At 40.9% G+C, this 16,737-nt stretch overlaps 1 protein-coding gene across 9 annotated transcripts in view; it reads right to left on the bottom strand.

Annotated features, from left to right (window-relative positions):
• BBS4 (Bardet-Biedl syndrome 4) overlaps positions 1 to 16,737 on the bottom strand; it is a 62,450-nt gene that overhangs the window by 3,682 nt on the left and 42,031 nt on the right. For all 9 annotated transcript variants that reach the window (XM_014780896.2, XM_087428658.1, XM_087428659.1 and 6 more), the window contains 9 exons: positions 16,387 to 16,450; positions 15,086 to 15,197; positions 13,553 to 13,625; positions 8,316 to 8,369; positions 6,293 to 6,420; positions 3,916 to 3,970; positions 2,851 to 2,919; positions 1,674 to 1,826; positions 1,401 to 1,572 (listed from right to left, as the gene is read on the bottom strand). In XM_014780896.2, the coding sequence (XP_014636382.1) occupies positions 1,401 to 1,572; positions 1,674 to 1,826; positions 2,851 to 2,919; positions 3,916 to 3,970; positions 6,293 to 6,420; positions 8,316 to 8,369; positions 13,553 to 13,625; positions 15,086 to 15,197; positions 16,387 to 16,450 (880 nt within the window). The remainder of the gene's footprint in view (positions 1 to 1,400; positions 1,573 to 1,673; positions 1,827 to 2,850; positions 2,920 to 3,915; positions 3,971 to 6,292; positions 6,421 to 8,315; positions 8,370 to 13,552; positions 13,626 to 15,085; positions 15,198 to 16,386; positions 16,451 to 16,737) is intronic.

Here is a 16,737-nt window from a genome sequence, read left to right as displayed (position 1 = left end):
GCTCATCAAGCCATGTGTGGTGGCGTCCCACATACAGGATCGAGGAAGATGGGCACAGACGTTAGCTCAAGGCTAATCTTCCTCAGCAAAAAGTGGAGGATTGGCAACAGATGTTAGCTCAGAGCCAATCTTCCTCACCAAAAAAAAAAAAAAAAAAAAAAGCTCACTGGTTCTCCATTACCCATAACCATGATCTTTAAACTTTTGTTTAACAACAGAACACTCTCCCCTTTTTAATCACTGTTTTCTGGAAGCCTGATCTATAAAACAAACAAAAACAGAGCTGCTCTGGAAGCTCTGCCCACTCCACCTCCCCACCAACCATGCACCCTCACTTCTATGAGACACTTAAGAGGAGATCTAGGAGTACAATTGGAAAAACACGGCCTCTAGAATAAAGTCCTCGCACTATACTCATGGCCCTCAATGTGACCCCAGACTATCTTTCCTGACTCATCTCTCCCTACATTCTATAACACTATTGCCCACTAACTGCAGGCTACATCATGCAATTTCATGGCTACATGCCTTTGTTCAGTGGCTCCTCAGCCATTCTGTGCTACTGAATTCCAGCTTATCTTTCAAACCCAGTGTGAAGGCCATCTCTACTTTGTGAAGTTAGAATTGCTGCTTATGCCTTACAGTATGGCTATTTGTTTACATTCCTATATCCCATTACAACTGGGCTATCTTTGTATTCAGGCAACCCCCAAATAACCACCACTCAATTTGCTATTGCAACCTTTCTCTTATAAATATAAGAACCCCAACGTAATGACCAGAAAAACCACCTGAAGACCACTGTCAGTGAGAACAGAGAAACTGCTTTTGGGCATATATTTAGTAAGTTTAGTATATGGAGAAATATCCCCCAGAAAGAATATTTAGTTAGTACTTTTATATCATAGCAACAATAACAACATTAATAATAGACCAATTATATAATGACAACAAAACTAATAGTTAACATTCATAGATTGTTTAATCATGTAATCCTCTCATCAGCCCTATGAGATGTATCTAGTAAGTAGTGGGGGTAGGACCCTACCTAAAGCCCAGGCTCTTAACACTTGATGATATCTGGAACTTAGTTGGACTCAATACATATAAAAATGAATTGTCAAGCCAAGGGAAAGCGATTGGTAAAAGATGAACTAGGGATGATCTTGATTTAACCTGTTGGTCTCTGAGTGAAATTCCCCCAAGTTAGAAGCAACCAAGTGCTTTGTCATCTTTTTCTTTCATATTTCTTTAAGCTCTAGGACAGTAATCCAGATTCGTATGGGATCTGTAAGGGAATGGCTTCCATGGGGCATTTAACCACTGGCCTCCTATGATTCTAATTCATTTTTCCCTTGTTACAAACTGCGGAGGGGGCTCTGCACATAAATGTCTCTTACCGGCCAAGAGCATGTAGAGCTCCCCCATCTTTGGCTGGAAGTTGATGGCTGCACTGAGAAAGTGGAAAGCTGATGCATACTGCTGCATGGTTAGGTGGACAAGGCCCAAATTATACAGAATCTTCCAATCAAAGGGTGCCAAGTAGTTGGCTCGTTTCAGGCAGCTGATAGCCTGCAGGGGAGAGGGGGCACTCGATGAGAGGTTGGGGCAAGCTTAACAGACCCAATAACTGCAGGCCTGAACACAAACAAGGAAGATGAGGAGACACTCACTGCCACGTATTTCTTCTTGCCAAAGAAGCACATTCCAATGTTATTCCAGAGTGGAGGACTTTCTGGAACAGCAGAAGCTACAACTCTGTATTTGGTGAGGGCAACATCAAAGTCCCCATGGGTCTGCATCATGCTGCCTGCTGCCAAGATGGCCTGAAAACACAGGATATGGAAAGTTGATAATACAGTCATTCCCAAAGGACTGGAGTAGTGAGGCAGCCTTCTTGGGTGTAGATACTCCCAGCAGGCCCAGCAGGCTCCCAGCAGGCCCATTAGCATAGATGGCACTAAAAAACTTCTTCCAGGGACATATATATATTCAAGCTACTGGGACAAAATGCTCATGAGGAGTGTCCCCACACCCCACACTGTGGCTCTCTTTGGCACAGTACAGAAAAAGAAAAGATAAAATGTCACTGACTCTATCCAGCTCATTTGTTTCCTCCTTCTAGCCAGGGAAGTCAATATTTCAGAGTATCAGGGCTCGTTAAGTAAAACCTGCCTTTAATCTGTTCCTTGCAGCCCCTACCTGGTACACCAAGTGCACTAGACAACTCAAAAATACACCTGTCTTTGGCCACTTAAGGTACAGCTCCTTCTGCCACAGGGCAGAGGGTAAGTCAACTTTAAGCTTCATCGGTCCAGCCCTTTCATTTCTCTAAGGAAAGGTGCCATGGTGGGGGGCTGATGGAGCCATGCTAATATGACTTTCGAGACAGAACTGAGTCTGTCCTTCCCCAAACAGCCTGTTCTGCTGTCTCTCCCTCAATAATATTCATCCACTTGATGATCTTCTCATCCCCAAAGTCAGATCTGCACAAAAGTTGTAATTACAAATTCATTAATAATCTAGAAGTCATTTCACCAGAATTATTTTTGACAGAAGTTGTGGAGGCTTTGCTAATTTCCTGAGTAACACATAAAACTTTACCAGCACTACGATTTTGCTTTCTGCATAGGTTACAGGCCTGTTATAACAAATGTGCTCTTTTAGGAAATAGGAAGCAGAGCACCAACATTTTACAATATTTTCAAATAGAAGAGCCACATTTATTTATAATTTTTATAAGAAAAAGCTAATTTCTTAGGTATGCAAAATGCTTTCTAGGACCAGATCACCTCTGGGAGCAGTGGGACCACCCATGTGAGGGCTCTGGGGTTTGACAGCCCACAATACCTTGTAGTTGGTAGGGTCGTAAGTCAGTGCATTTCCAAGGTGTTCAAATGCCTTCTGGTAAATGCCAAGCTTGGAGAAAAAGCAAACCAGAGAATTATATCAGGGAAGAATGGCAGTTAAGGAGTCTGGCCAGCCAGACTCTGAACAAACACCCTGATTTTTCTTAGTTCTCTTGACGAAAAAAAAAAAGCTACAGATACTAGATTAAAAAAGAAAGCTAAAAAAAGAAAGCTAAAAATCCTCACACTTATGCCCCCCTCCCCATTTTGTTGATTTGTCCCCGTGATAAGGTCAAAGGGTCTATTTGCCAGGAACCAGCTCTGCCACACTAGTGCTGTTCCACACTAATGCCTCCTGGCAGGAAGTGGGCTGGTTGGCCTCATCTCCCCTGGGGCCACCTCCCAAGCCAAAGCCCAGGAAGGCCCAGGGTTAAGCTCCTGATTCCTTTTAAAGAAAAATGAAACAAACAGGGCAGCACAGAGGCAGAACTGGAGGCAGGATCAGCTGCGCAGGGAACTTGGGGAGTTAGTAGGGGGCAGGGAAAGGCCCCTCAGGGATCCCTGGGCCCTGGGTATTCAGGCTGATACAGAGAAGTGATGGAGCTAAAGAATTCCATTCATACTCAGGAATGTGGAGGGGAGAAGAGACTTTTTTTTTCTAGATAATGCTTTGCCTTCTCCTTGCCTATAGGACCTGGCTGGGACGAAGGAGCAATAAAAATAGCCTTTACCTCAAAGTCCTAATAGTGTCACAGTTTCTCCCCCGACAACAAAATGCCAGCCCCCTGACCAGACAGTTATTTCTCATATTTGCTCTTCCCCTGAATGGATAAGAATTATAATTGCACTAGGCTCAAACAGATCTATCTGCTTCAGAATGCAGAAAATTAAGTTAAATCCCTTAGCAGACAAAGAATATCAAATGCAAAGAGTAAAGTTCATGTGCTTCAGATGACCTTTAGTAAAACGTGTTAAAGTAAAATCAAACTGCAGGGAAACCACAGTACACACAAATCCAAAGGCATTTCCAACACCAATGCACGAATGAGTCAAGAGTTCTCATTACCTGTAAGTAGAGTAAGCCTAAAGTTGTAAGAAGTTCTGTATTTTCTGGTGAGAACCTGCAACACAGAGATCAACAGAGAAGATGCTCAGAGGGTGACAAGACGTGTAGAAGAGACACTGAGACATGCGCATAGTCACGGGCCCTCTTGCAACACCTGCGAGACACTATTGCTCCTCCCATTCCCCATGGAAATTCCCAAAGGTGATTTGCGAATTTCCTTCAAAAGTAGCTCATCTCAACCCTGCCAATCCCTGGAGGATTGCTCAGCAAGAAAGAAATGGGACTTAGAATCCAGACTCCTTTCTCAGGACTAAAGTCCTGAGAAAGAACCTATGGAATATTTTGTGTGACTGTCCTGATTACACTGATAGAATTAAAGAACAATGCTTTATAAACCAAGTCAGTCTAGAAGACAATAAGTTTTAGCCAGTTCCCTCTTGTGGGAATTTTTTTCCTGTTCTCACTGTACTCACAATGCCAGCCAGCATAATTTTCTATGTAAGTTAGGATCCCAAGGCCCCTAACACTCTGCTCTCCATATTAAACAAAAAGCCATACTAAATAGCCAAACTAAACAAAAGAAGGAAGTCACATACTAGCTCTAAGAAAAAACTGGCCATTGGCCTTGGGGAATAAATGTTGGCTTAAGTAAAAGATTATCTGCGTTCCAATCCCTCATTTGTCTTTGTCACAAAACCAAAGCAACAGTGAGCTGAGATGATCTGACTCAGGATCATCAGAGAGTTTCAACAGTGAAAATGCTAAAAGGTGAGGAACAATGTTTCCTCCTTCTAAGGAAAGAGGTAGGGCGCTGGTTACCTATGGGGAGGCCAGAACCAGACAGCCAAAGCCCCAGCCAGGGAAGGCCTGAGCTGGCCAAACAGAGCTTACGCAGTCCAGCTGAGTATTTGCCCTTCACTTTCTGCCATAATAAGTATCCATTTTGATCACCTCTCTCCCCCAAACCAAATAAGTAACTTCCACGATTCTGGCGGCATCCATCCCCCCACCAAAACATGACTATTATCTCTAAAGCTGTGGGTCATAAACAATGGTCTCTACATTCTCAGTAAGCTCCAAATGCTCAACTGTCTCCTCTTCTTCCCGGGGAATTTTAGTGACTTAAGTCTTTGACCAGCCACTGTAAGAATGTCACCCTCCAGATTTATGTGAGCTAATCTCAAAGAGCCAAATTCTGGAAGGCAGGAGTCAGAGAACAAGGCTTCCACCCAGCACCACAGAAGCTTAACATCTGCTACATGGGCTCCTTCCTCCTCGTCCATATAAACTTAGCCTCTTTTATGACAAAAGTAGCTTAATAAACCAAGGGATTTTTATGTCTTTTTAGACACAAAATGTGGTTGAAGAAAATTCAGAAAGCAGTGTTGTGACTGATATAACCAGAAAAGTTGCTACTATAGTAGACGACAAAGGTAATTAACAAATTAAACAGAAATCTAAGTTTAATTCAGAGTCTAATTATCAGGAACAATAGACTCTGAACCAAAGACTCGGCATTATGGTAAGTGACCAAAGAAACAAATGAGACACTAAAGCATTTTGCTACAGCTATCCCACTATAAGAAACAAGACAAGACGCTATATAGAAAAGACAACATGTGTCCCTAGAGAGGAAACGTGGAACACCATTCTGGGATAGCCAGTCAGTTCCATTATCAACAAGGGTTTGGCCTACCATAAGGATGTTTTAAAAAACAACATATGGGTCTCATGCTAATAAGGCCAAATGTTTATTACTGAACCAGGAGATTTCTGTCCCTAATACCTCTGGAAATAAAAGGTCTGCTATAAAGTTTAAAACCACAATGGCAGACTGCCAGCTGACTCCAAAATCTATTCTCTCCTTCCTCCTGAGCACATGTGTGCCCAACTCCCTTGCAGCTAAGTGTGGCCACCTCACTAATTTTGAACCATGAAATGTGAGCAGGAACAATGTTTGCAACTTCTGGGCCATTTAAAACTTACTACAAGCTGCTTATTCAGTACTTAGTTTCTGTACCACCTCCCCCCCACCACAGCCTGGAACATGGATGCTACAGTAAGTCAGCTTCAACTATGCAGGTGAAGACAACAACCTAAGGAATGGTGGGTTAACAAGGAAGGAACCTGGATCCCCGATTGACTTTGTGGAGCAGAGCTGCCCAGCTAGGCTAGACCAGCCATACTGATAGGTGAAAAAGAAACACAAGTCTTCCTTGTTTAAGCCATTGGGAGCTCTTAACTTTAGCTTACCCTTTACTCTAACTCATACAACTAGTAATCAGTCACATATACTCTGTCTTAGGCTTGGGAGTTCATATGTCTGCTCCCATTTTTTTAAGTTTCTGGTTGCTCTAAAGGAAACAGACACACTTACTCCACTGCTTTCTTGTAGATTTCAATGGCCTTGTCCAAGTTTCCCTCCAGCAAGTGGATCTTCCCCAGCATTATGTAAGTCAGATCATGCCTGTTAAGATGTAGTGCGTTGTGCAGCTGGTCTTGTGCCTAATAAGATTGGTGGAGTAAAAAGAACCAAATCACTACCATGGAAGGACAATGGCTTTGTATGGCTAATGTAAAGACAGCTCCTGCTGTACTAATGTAAGAACATCCCATTTCAGCAAACAGCCCCACTGCCTGAGAAACCAAAATATACCAAAACTGTACTTGCTGACCAGACAGCTGGTAACATGGGGCATCTATCTCTGGAGCCACTTGGGAGAGTTCATACAAGATGGTTAACTTTTCTGAGTGCTTTCTGCTTCTTAATATTCATACCCATAACTCATACTTCATAAGTCAAAAGGGACATCATAGTACAGTATACAGTAGTATTGCCCTGAACTCAGTCCCAGCTGCACCGCTGACCAACTGCACAGCCTTCGCCAGGGTGGACCTCATCCTCCTCACCAATATTTTGATGAATGAATGAATGGATTGTTCTCATTTATGCACTCAACATGTGTTCACTGACTGCCTGTTGTTCTAGGTGCTAGGTATACTAGAGCTAACAAAACAAACTACTTGCTCCGGAAGAGCTTAAATCCCAGTAGATGATCAAAAGGGCTTCGTTTAGTCAACAAGTATTTACATAAATGCCAAGTGTTGTATTTGCTCTGATAGCTTTAGAATTAAATCTAAATATAATTCTCCTCCTCCTCAGTACAAGTCTGACCAAAGACCAATCACACCTCTCCCCTGGCTCTGAATAATCCTGTGAATAGAAATGTACTTGCTTGGAATATCCTCTAAAGAGAAAAATCTCCTAACCAGTATATAACACTGTAGATCTGCCCAAAAGACCTAAGGGACCCACTAAATATATGTATTTTTAATATATATTAGTTATTTATTATATATCTCACAGGAGAAAAAGTTACTCTCAGTACCTCAACTGCTGATGTACACTTTTTTTTCATACCCCTGAGGCATAGATTAGGTTGCATCAGTTTGCAAACTGACACAAACTAAACACTGTCAAACGGGCATTAACCAACTCAGATTCTCAGTCCTGTCAGCACTGGAGAAAGGAGAATAAAACTTCACAATTATTAAGTGGGAGCTTTATGAAGGAAACTCTACCCAACCCTACTATCGTAACTTTCAGAGCTCTCAATAATTTAGTTATCCCTCAATTAAGATATACACATTTTTTTATCTGAGTACCAACGTAAGCTCAAATGTTGCATCTGATATAAGAGCCTTAGAGTCTACCGCTTAATCATAATGAAATATAAATTCTCACATGGAAAATAATCTTAAAAACTGAAACTCCCAGAAATCAGATCCACTTAAAACTTAAAATTCATTTCCAACGACCTTAAGAACTAAAATCAGTTGCCATCAGAGCATAAGATAGTTCACATGGTCATGATTACTTAAGGGTCCACTTTTTGATATCTAAGTTTTATTGACTATTGTTTGTTTACTGAAAAGTTAAACTGGGGGTGGAGAAAAGAGAGGACAAAAGCAATTAGAATGCCATTCTCTCATAATATTTCTAGAATTTGTCGTTTTCTTGTTAAAAGCAGAAAAAAAACCCATATGGATAATGACAAATGACAGTAAAAACGGAGATAAACGTACAGTCTGCCCTCCGCATCGTTAAATATGTTTACAATCTGCAGTTGGTTAAATCCAGGGATGCAGAACCCAAGGATATGGAGGGCCAACTAAGGGACTTAGACATCCACAATTTTTGGTATCCTCGGGGAGTCCTGGAACCAATCCTCCATGGGTACCAAAGGACAACTGAAATGGCACTTTCAATTTTTACTTCCAAAAATCTCTGCAAGCACTAGGAATAATACAAAATGAGCAATGGTACCTCTCTAACAAGTGTACCCTCAGTGAAAGCCCCAGCCAACCACTCAATCGCCACCGCTATTTCTATGAATTACCTTGTTGAACTGTTTCAGATAAATGTAGCAAACTCCTAGGTTATGACAGATCTCCTACACACAAAAGAAAGGAAAACAGCTTAGGTGTAAATTCCACAGTAAGTATTAGAGTGAAACAACAGGCATCCAGAGATTGTTATTGTTCAGCAACGTTTAAACTTTAAAATGTGCACTACAGTTAATTTTTTACTAGATTTCATACTCAAATACAGTCACAACTCACTTAACGATGGGAATACGATCTGAGAAATGCATCCTTAAGTGATTTCGTCATTGTGCGAACATTACCGAGTGTACTTACACAAACCTAAATGGTATATAGCCTACTACACACCTAGGCTATATGGTACGAATCTTATAGAACCACTGTCATATACATGGTCCACCCTTGACTGAACTGTTGTTATGCAGTGCTTGACTGTATGTTTAATTCTACAAAATGGGTCCCTTAATATTAAAAAAACTACAGTTTTTTTACACTATAAGAGATAAAAGCAGAATAAACAGGTGATCTTCTTGGGTCTATGTGGTACCTTGGGGTACATACCCAGCCTATCCTCATACTTTTTTTCTCTAAGAGCTGCCCACTGCCCACACCCTTTGTGCCCTCTTCTCAGAAGAGACTACCCATGGCACCTGCTCCACCCCAAGGGGATATGTATATATATATGTGTGTCAATCAGATCCCTTTTCCTAGGAATCTAGAATTGCTAGGTGATGTGGACTTGGGGACTGACAGGGCCATCTGGAGGCCACTATTATGGAATCCATGTAATTGGAGCCAATCTGTTGAAGTCTACAGCAGAGGTCAGCAAACTAAGGCCCCCGACCAAATCCATCCTCTGCCTTTTTTTGCAAATAAAGTTTTATTGGAACACAGCCACACCACTTATGGATTGTCTACGGCTCTTTTACACTAGAACTTCAGAGTTAAGCAGTTGCAACCGTGTATGAAGCCACAAAACTTAAAATATTTACTAACTGGCCCTTTACAAAAAAGAGTTTGCCAACTGCTGATCTACAGAGAGCAAAAATGAAGCGGAAATTCAGAGTAGCTACCTACCTTGGTTGCTGACAGCTTTCCAGTTCTAGTTCACTGCAAGATGAACCTGTATTTCCTGACCTTGAGTTCTATAGAATCTCTCAAATTCCCTTATACTAAATCTCCCTTTATTTAGGGTAGCTTTAGAGAAAGGAGAAAGCAAGGGTTAGGAAACTGCTCTTGGGAAACAGAAAGAGCCTTCTTATTAGTAGTGGAGAGGTGTGGAAGCACATTCAGGCCCAGAGTGTCCCTGGCTGAAGAAACATGGAGCGCAGGGCTCAGAGACAACTGATTTAATGTCGTCCAAGTCTCCTAAAATAACAACAACAACAACAAAATAGCGCTCATTGATTAACTACTTCACATCAGGTTCTATGCCAGATATTTTTCACATATATTACTCTAATTTTCCCAGCAAACCTGCAACATAGGTATAACAAATCTGATTTTAGAGATAAAAAAATTAAAGCTCAGAGAGGTTAAGTAGTTTGCCTAACTTAAGACAAATGTGTCAGCACTGGGATTTTTGCTTTTTTAGGTCTAAATCTTAAGGAGAATTTCAACCATAAATAAATGTAGACAGAATCACCATGTACTAATCATTCTGTCCCAACAATCATCCAATCCATACCCTCATCTATCCCACTACTTTTGTAAGCAAATACCAGATAGCCTAACATTTCATCCACAAATATTTCAGTATATATTTTTAAAGAATAAGGTCTTTTTTTTAACCTACCCACAATATCACTATAACCTAAAAAAATTTAATAACTGCTTAATATCAGATATTAAATCATGTTGCAATTTCTGATAGTCTCATAAATGTCTCAAAAAACTTTTTTTCCTGAATCATGATCCAAATAATGTCCACACACTGCAAAGCACTGAACTCAGGCCTGCGTCCAAAGCTTGTGTCTTTTCCACTTTCCATCCCATCAGAATGTACACATGGAGCCAGAGAGGGGAGAAACGTAGCCCTACTTGTCCTTGAAATGTCCTGAAAGCTAACTAATCCCTAACTTTTTAAAATAATTTGTCATAGATATTATTTGAGAAGGCAGCAGCAATATGCCTTAAATAAACTGACAGCAAAGGAAATTTCAAAAGGAAAACAGAACAAATCAGAGTTAAATCCTGTCTTTCATGGGATGAGAGAATCTAGCAGACATCCTGCAACGACAGTTGGTACAGCGGAAAGATCATAGGCCTACAGTGAGGAATCCTCGATCGAGGCCTGAATTCTAGCTCTAGTTCTGCCACTACCTTACTGTGTACCCTTTAACAAGTCATTCCATCTCCCAAAGCCTCAGCTTTCTCATCTATCAATGGGGGTAATTCTCCCTATTTAACAGAGCTGTTCCAAAAGTCAAATGAGATAATGGCAGGAGGAATTATTATTCCCCTGTTGCAGCCAGACTGTGGAATACCCTGATGAGTCCAAGAAAGTAGGGCTACAAGGTTTTCTGCAGGCCACAGGCACTTATGAAGCATGCAGGAGATAGAGTGGCTGTTTGGTGAATGACCACCTCTACTGGTGCCAATGGAATGGTTATCCCAAGTTGAGTAATACCAAATGAGCTCCTTCAACCAAATGGATGGATTAACAGACACTCTCCATTCCCACTGTGACCCTGAGCATTCCTGTTTCACTTCTTCCCTATCTCCCTCTGTGAGCTCTTTTCCTCTTCAGCTCGGCCTTTCAAAACTTTTTTGTCCAGGGTTCCATCTTCAGCCCACTGCAGAGTGATCTCATCCAATTTCATGGTTTTCATCATCACCTTTATGCTATTGACTCCAAAATATGTATCTCTAGTCCAGAACACCTGAGTTTCAGATTTCTATATCCAGCCATGCATTGGACACATCTCAATTTAAATATCCTACCAGAAGCTAAAACTCATCGTGTCCATAATCTTCTGAAAGACAGGATTTAACTCTGATTTGTTATCATCGCCCTTTCCCAAAACTTGCTTCTCTTCCTTCCTATATTTCCTATTCTAGCCTATTGTCCCATAATCCACCAATCCATCTCTGCATCTCCAGGGTATAGCCCAGTGCCTGGCACATAGCAGACATTCATTTATTGAAAGAATGACTAGAAGAATGAAAGAGTAAATGAATTTCCCTTTATCTGCAGCTTCACTTTGGTCTTTAGCTATGAAATACTCAATGGCATCAAGACTTAAACATCTCAATCTTCAGACCTATAGAAGAAAAGTTACTGACAAATTGAACACACTTCAAAAACAAGAGTGCCATAAGAACTGCAGAGAGGGGCCGGCCCGGTGGCCTAGCGGTTAAGTGTGCGCGCTCTGCTGTGGCGGCCCAGGGTTCGTGGGTTCGGATTCCCGGCGCGCACCGACGCACCACTTAGTGGGCCATGCTATGGCGGCGTCCCATATAAAGTGGAGGAAGATGAGCACGGATGTTAGCCCAGGGCCAATCTTTCTCAGCAAAACGAGGAGGATTGGCATCGGATGTTAGCTCAGGGCTAGTCTTCCTCACAAAAGAAAAAAAAAAACTCCAAAGAAAATGAATGCTAGCTATCTGTACTAATCCATCTAATCCTTCACTTACAGATATGTCTTTCCAAGAATCATCAGCTATTTGAAAAAAACCAACAGCATAAGAAAGAAGAACCAAAATGAAGAGGGAAGAAAAAGATAATTCTGGAAAGCAGAACAGAACTTCAAAAGTCAGAGACATGGAGAGGCTACTTGCAAGAAGAGAAAAGACAAAGTTCTTGGAAATTAAAAATATATTTACTGAAATAAAAAATACTGAATGGGGCCGGCCCCATGGCTTAGCGGTTAAGTGCGCATGCTCCGCTACTGGCGGCCCGGGTTCGGATCCCGGGCACGCACCGATGCACCGCTTCTCCGGCCGTGCTGAGGCGACATCCCACATACAGCAACTAGAAGGATGTGCAACTATGACATACAACTATCTATTGGGGCTTTGGGGAAACAAAAAGGAGGAGTATTGGCAATAGATGTTAATTCAGAGCTGGTTTTCCTCAGCAAAAAGAGGAGGATTAGCACAGATGTTAGCTCAGGGCTGATCTTCCTCACAAAAAAATAAAAAAATAAAATACTGAATGGATAGGCTAAATAACAGAATGTGAATAGCTAAAAACAAAAATGATGATCTGGAAGATAAGATTAAGGAAATGTCCCTGAATGTACAGCAAAAAGACAAGAAGGTGGAAAACAGCAGAGGCAAATTAAGACATATAGAGAACAGGTACAGAACACATCTAATAGAGTGGAAACCAGTGTGACAGATGCTACTAGTTAATATCCACTCTCTTTGTTTTCTTTACTAATAGAACTCTAATTTTGTTCATAATGGCAATGTATCCAACTTAAAAACTACATTTCCCAGCATTCTTTACAAAAGGGGTAGTTAATATGACATAAGCAGAAGTCTGTTGGGGATTTCTGGAAAAGTTACACTTTCCTAATATGGGGCTATGTCTTTTTGTAGCTTCCTGTTTCTCCCTGCCTAGAATGATGATGTGATGTTGGAGCTGCAGCAGACATCTTGTAACCATGAAGAAAAATCCTCAGCCTTGACATCCTTGGACCACCAAATCAATGTCAGCAACTACTTACCTGGACTTCTTATTTCATGAGAAAACAAATAAAGCAATAATTTGTAAAGCTAACGTTTAGTCAAATTTTTTGTTGCCATTACACACAATCCCTAACTGATACAAGGAGACAATGGAGGGAGAAAAAATAATCAAAGAACTACTCAAAGAAAATTTCCCTGACCCAAAGAAAGGCAAGGGTCTTCAGAGTGAACAAGCCAACTGAGTGTCCACAGATGAGGGGGGAAAAAAGAAAAGAAACACATCTAGACAGCTATTACTGACATTTCAGAACTCCAATGATACAGAGAAAATCTTCAAAGCTTCTAGAGAGGAAAGTGGGGTAAACAACAAGAATCAGACTGGCAACAGACTGCTCCTCAGCAACACTGTTGCCAGAAACAAGCAGCACTGTCTGCTAAGTTATGAGGAAACATGATTTTCGATCTTATACCTCACCAAATCATCAGTCAGATGTGAGGATAAAATAAAGACATTTTTGTCACGTTAGAATTCAATAATAATAACAAAAGACAGCCATGTGAGACATGGACCCATTACCATGTTACTAACAACAAGGAACTTCAAGTTCCTACTTACCCAATCCTTCTGGTTAAGTTTAGCTGCTTCATTATATACTTCAATGGCAGCTTTATGTTTTCCCAAAAGAAATCTGAGGAAGAAATACATTTTCTGTAATTATTAACTCAAAGGTTTTACAAGACTAACTCCACTAGTCCTGCATTTGACTCATATTCCATCAAGCAGAGAATTCTGGAAGCCTCTTCCCTATGAGCTGGTTTGGCCAGTGAGGCTGCTCTATACTAACAGCAGAAGCTCTCTTGGTAGTGACTGCACTGGTAGCTGTTCCAGGGCCTTGGTCCCATTCTATACCAATTTTAGTGCAAGTCTTCTGTAATTTATTTTCTGCAATGTACTACAAATGTAGACCAAAAAAGAAACAAGCTAAATCATATACCATGTTAGGCAAAAGCTGCCATCATTTATCATCATCATTATTAGGCACATGCCGTTCTCTCCCAAGCCTAAGAGACTTCTTTCCTTGATACTGGACCATGATTCTGGAGAGCCAGGGGAAAACCGGGCTCTATGCAAAGACAGTGCAGCTATGAATGACAATGTAGGTAAGAAAGTGGGGATGGGAACCTCATGGAACACTTTACTACCCTGGTGTAGTAAAGCTATTAGTGTACCTAATGCTTATAAAGACTGGTGGCTGCTTACATCCAGGAACCTTCAGGGCATTTGTTCAACAAACTCTTACTAAAAACCTACTGTGTCAAGCATTATGCTAAGTGTTGGAACAGTATATGAGAAAAATTCCACGGGTTGCCAATGAGGTTAGGGGACTGGAGGGCACACAAGATGTCACTACGGACAGTCCCCAACTTAACGATGGTTCGACTTAAGACTTTTCGACATTACAATGGTGCAAAAGCAATATGCATTCACTAGAAACCATATTTCGAATTCTGAATTTTGATCTTTTCCCAGGCTAGTGATATGCGGTACGATACCCTCGTGATGCGGGACAGCGGCAGCGAGCTGCAGCTCCCAGTCAGCCACGTGATCACGAGGGGAAACAACCGACAGGCTTACAACCATTCTGTTTTTCACTTTAAGTACAGTATCCAGTAAACTACATGAGATATTCAACACTTGATTATAAAATAGGCTTTGTGTGAGATGCTTTTGCCAAACTGTAGGCTAATGTAAATGTTCTGGGCATGTTTAAGGTAGGCGAGGCTAGGCTATGATGTTTGGTAGGTTAAGTGTATTAAATGCATTTTCGACTTTTGATATTTTCAACTTACAATGGGTTTATTGGGACATAATCCCATCATAAGTCAAGGAAGATCTGTATTTATATGATAAACAGTATCAGTGTTCCCCTATCAAACTAGGATATACAGTATTTGAAATACTCAGTTCCTTTATACTAGTTATCTCATTTTCTCAAATTTCAAAATAAATCCATACTCTTCAAAGTGAATCCCATTATACCTATTAAGCAACTCTCCCTCTATGTGTCAGGTTGATCAGGCTGCGATGAAAATGCACTTTACATTTTTCTCAGTAGTACCCCAGGGCCTCTAGGCTGCTGATACTCACAAAGATCTGGCCACCTGCTTGAGGTTATCAGCACATTGAGGGCTGAGAATAGCACACGTCTGGAAGAGTTCTAGGGATTCTTGGATATTTCCTTCCAGGCGAAATATCAATGCTGCCAAGAAACAGAAAATAAAATCACATTCTGGGAAGAATGGAGCCTGGTAGCAGAAAAACTGGAGAAGAGGGAGGTGGGAAATCATATCAAAGAAATCCTTGGGTAATTATATCTTTAATACAATCAGATATGGCTTCAGATGGACTGAAACAAGTAGCAAAGTAGTTGACAAGATAAAATCTTTTTTAACAAGTATCTCAAACCTACCTACTCCACCACTCCCAGCATCCACACACAGATAATCCGATGCCTTGCAAATTATCCCACAAATTCTTCATAATAAGAACATTCTTGGGCTTCCCTATCAGATGCTTTATTTATCATGATAATTCAGACTTCCACCTGATAGTTTTCAGAGTACATCCAAATTGGGCAAGTACAATCAATACCCCAAGTCCAACAAGGAGATTCCAGCAAAGTACACACTAATATTTCAGGCTTTGTTTTCAGTATAGCAACCACTCAGAATCAGTAACTTTTCCTAGGCCTAAGTTTTCAGAAGAATTTACATACTTAAGTATTATGAGGCACTGAAAGTCTGTAACTTGTGATACTAGTAATAAAAGAACATTTTTTTGCCATGTCCTAGATGTGTCAATGTCTTACCAATTACGTCAAAAAATTATATATTAATCTGAAGACTACAAATGCAATGAGTGATAAACAAAACCATTCATTTACACCAAAGAGTCAAAAAGAAAGTTCCTGGAAAAACTAAGGATGCTACTTTTGTCAGTAAAGGGTAAGATTTCAGTAAGTGGTTCCTATATTTGGTTTCTGATGAATTTCACTTATTCTCTGCTTTATCCTATATACCTCTAGCTTCTCCCCTTCATCCTGACTCACCTTACAAAAGCCTGACTGCACAAAACCCTTCCAAAACCTTCCTCTGGGCCTGAAACTATTGCATGAGGCAGGGACCCTAACATCCATTCTGAAAAACACTAGCCAGAAACTAGAAAAGTGGTGAAGGATAGGAGAAAATTTTTTTTAACAGAACTAGTCATTTCTGAGGTTAAATTCAGCACAAGAATTATGTTCCAACTTCAAAAAACAAGAATACGGAATAAGATCTTTGTGGAACATTTACTTGAATTTAAGTATTTCAAAAATTGCTTGCTCTTTTTCCAGAACCTAGGTAAAGTGTGCATATCTCTAGCAAGAAGAGAAGAAATATACGTCTTACCTTGGACATAAATAGCATATTCACATAACCCCTGAGTCTCCTGAAGCTGTTCTTTGATAACAGCCTGAAAGAGGAAGAAAAAAACTGAGTAGTGGTTAAGTGTCTTGAAGTGTTTTTAAAAAAAGGTAGACATGGGGGCCAGTCCGGTGGTGCAGCGGTTAAGTTCACATGTTTCACTTCAGCGGCCTGGGGTTCCCCGGTTCAGATCCTGGACGTGGACCTACTCACTGCTCATCAAGCCATGCTGAGGTGGCATCCCACATAGAGGAACTAGAAGGACCTACAACTAGGATATACAATTACGTACTGGGGGCTTTGGGGAAAAAAAAGAAAAAAAGAGACTGGGGCCGG

The sequence above is a fragment of the Ceratotherium simum genome, chromosome 3, assembly GCF_057802395.1.
Source record: "Ceratotherium simum simum isolate JZ-2026a chromosome 3, ASM5780239v1, whole genome shotgun sequence".
Taxonomy (NCBI): Eukaryota; Metazoa; Chordata; class Mammalia; order Perissodactyla; family Rhinocerotidae; genus Ceratotherium; species Ceratotherium simum.
The sequence above is the reverse complement of the archived record's forward strand: the minus strand, read 5'-3'. Positions and strand labels throughout refer to the sequence as shown.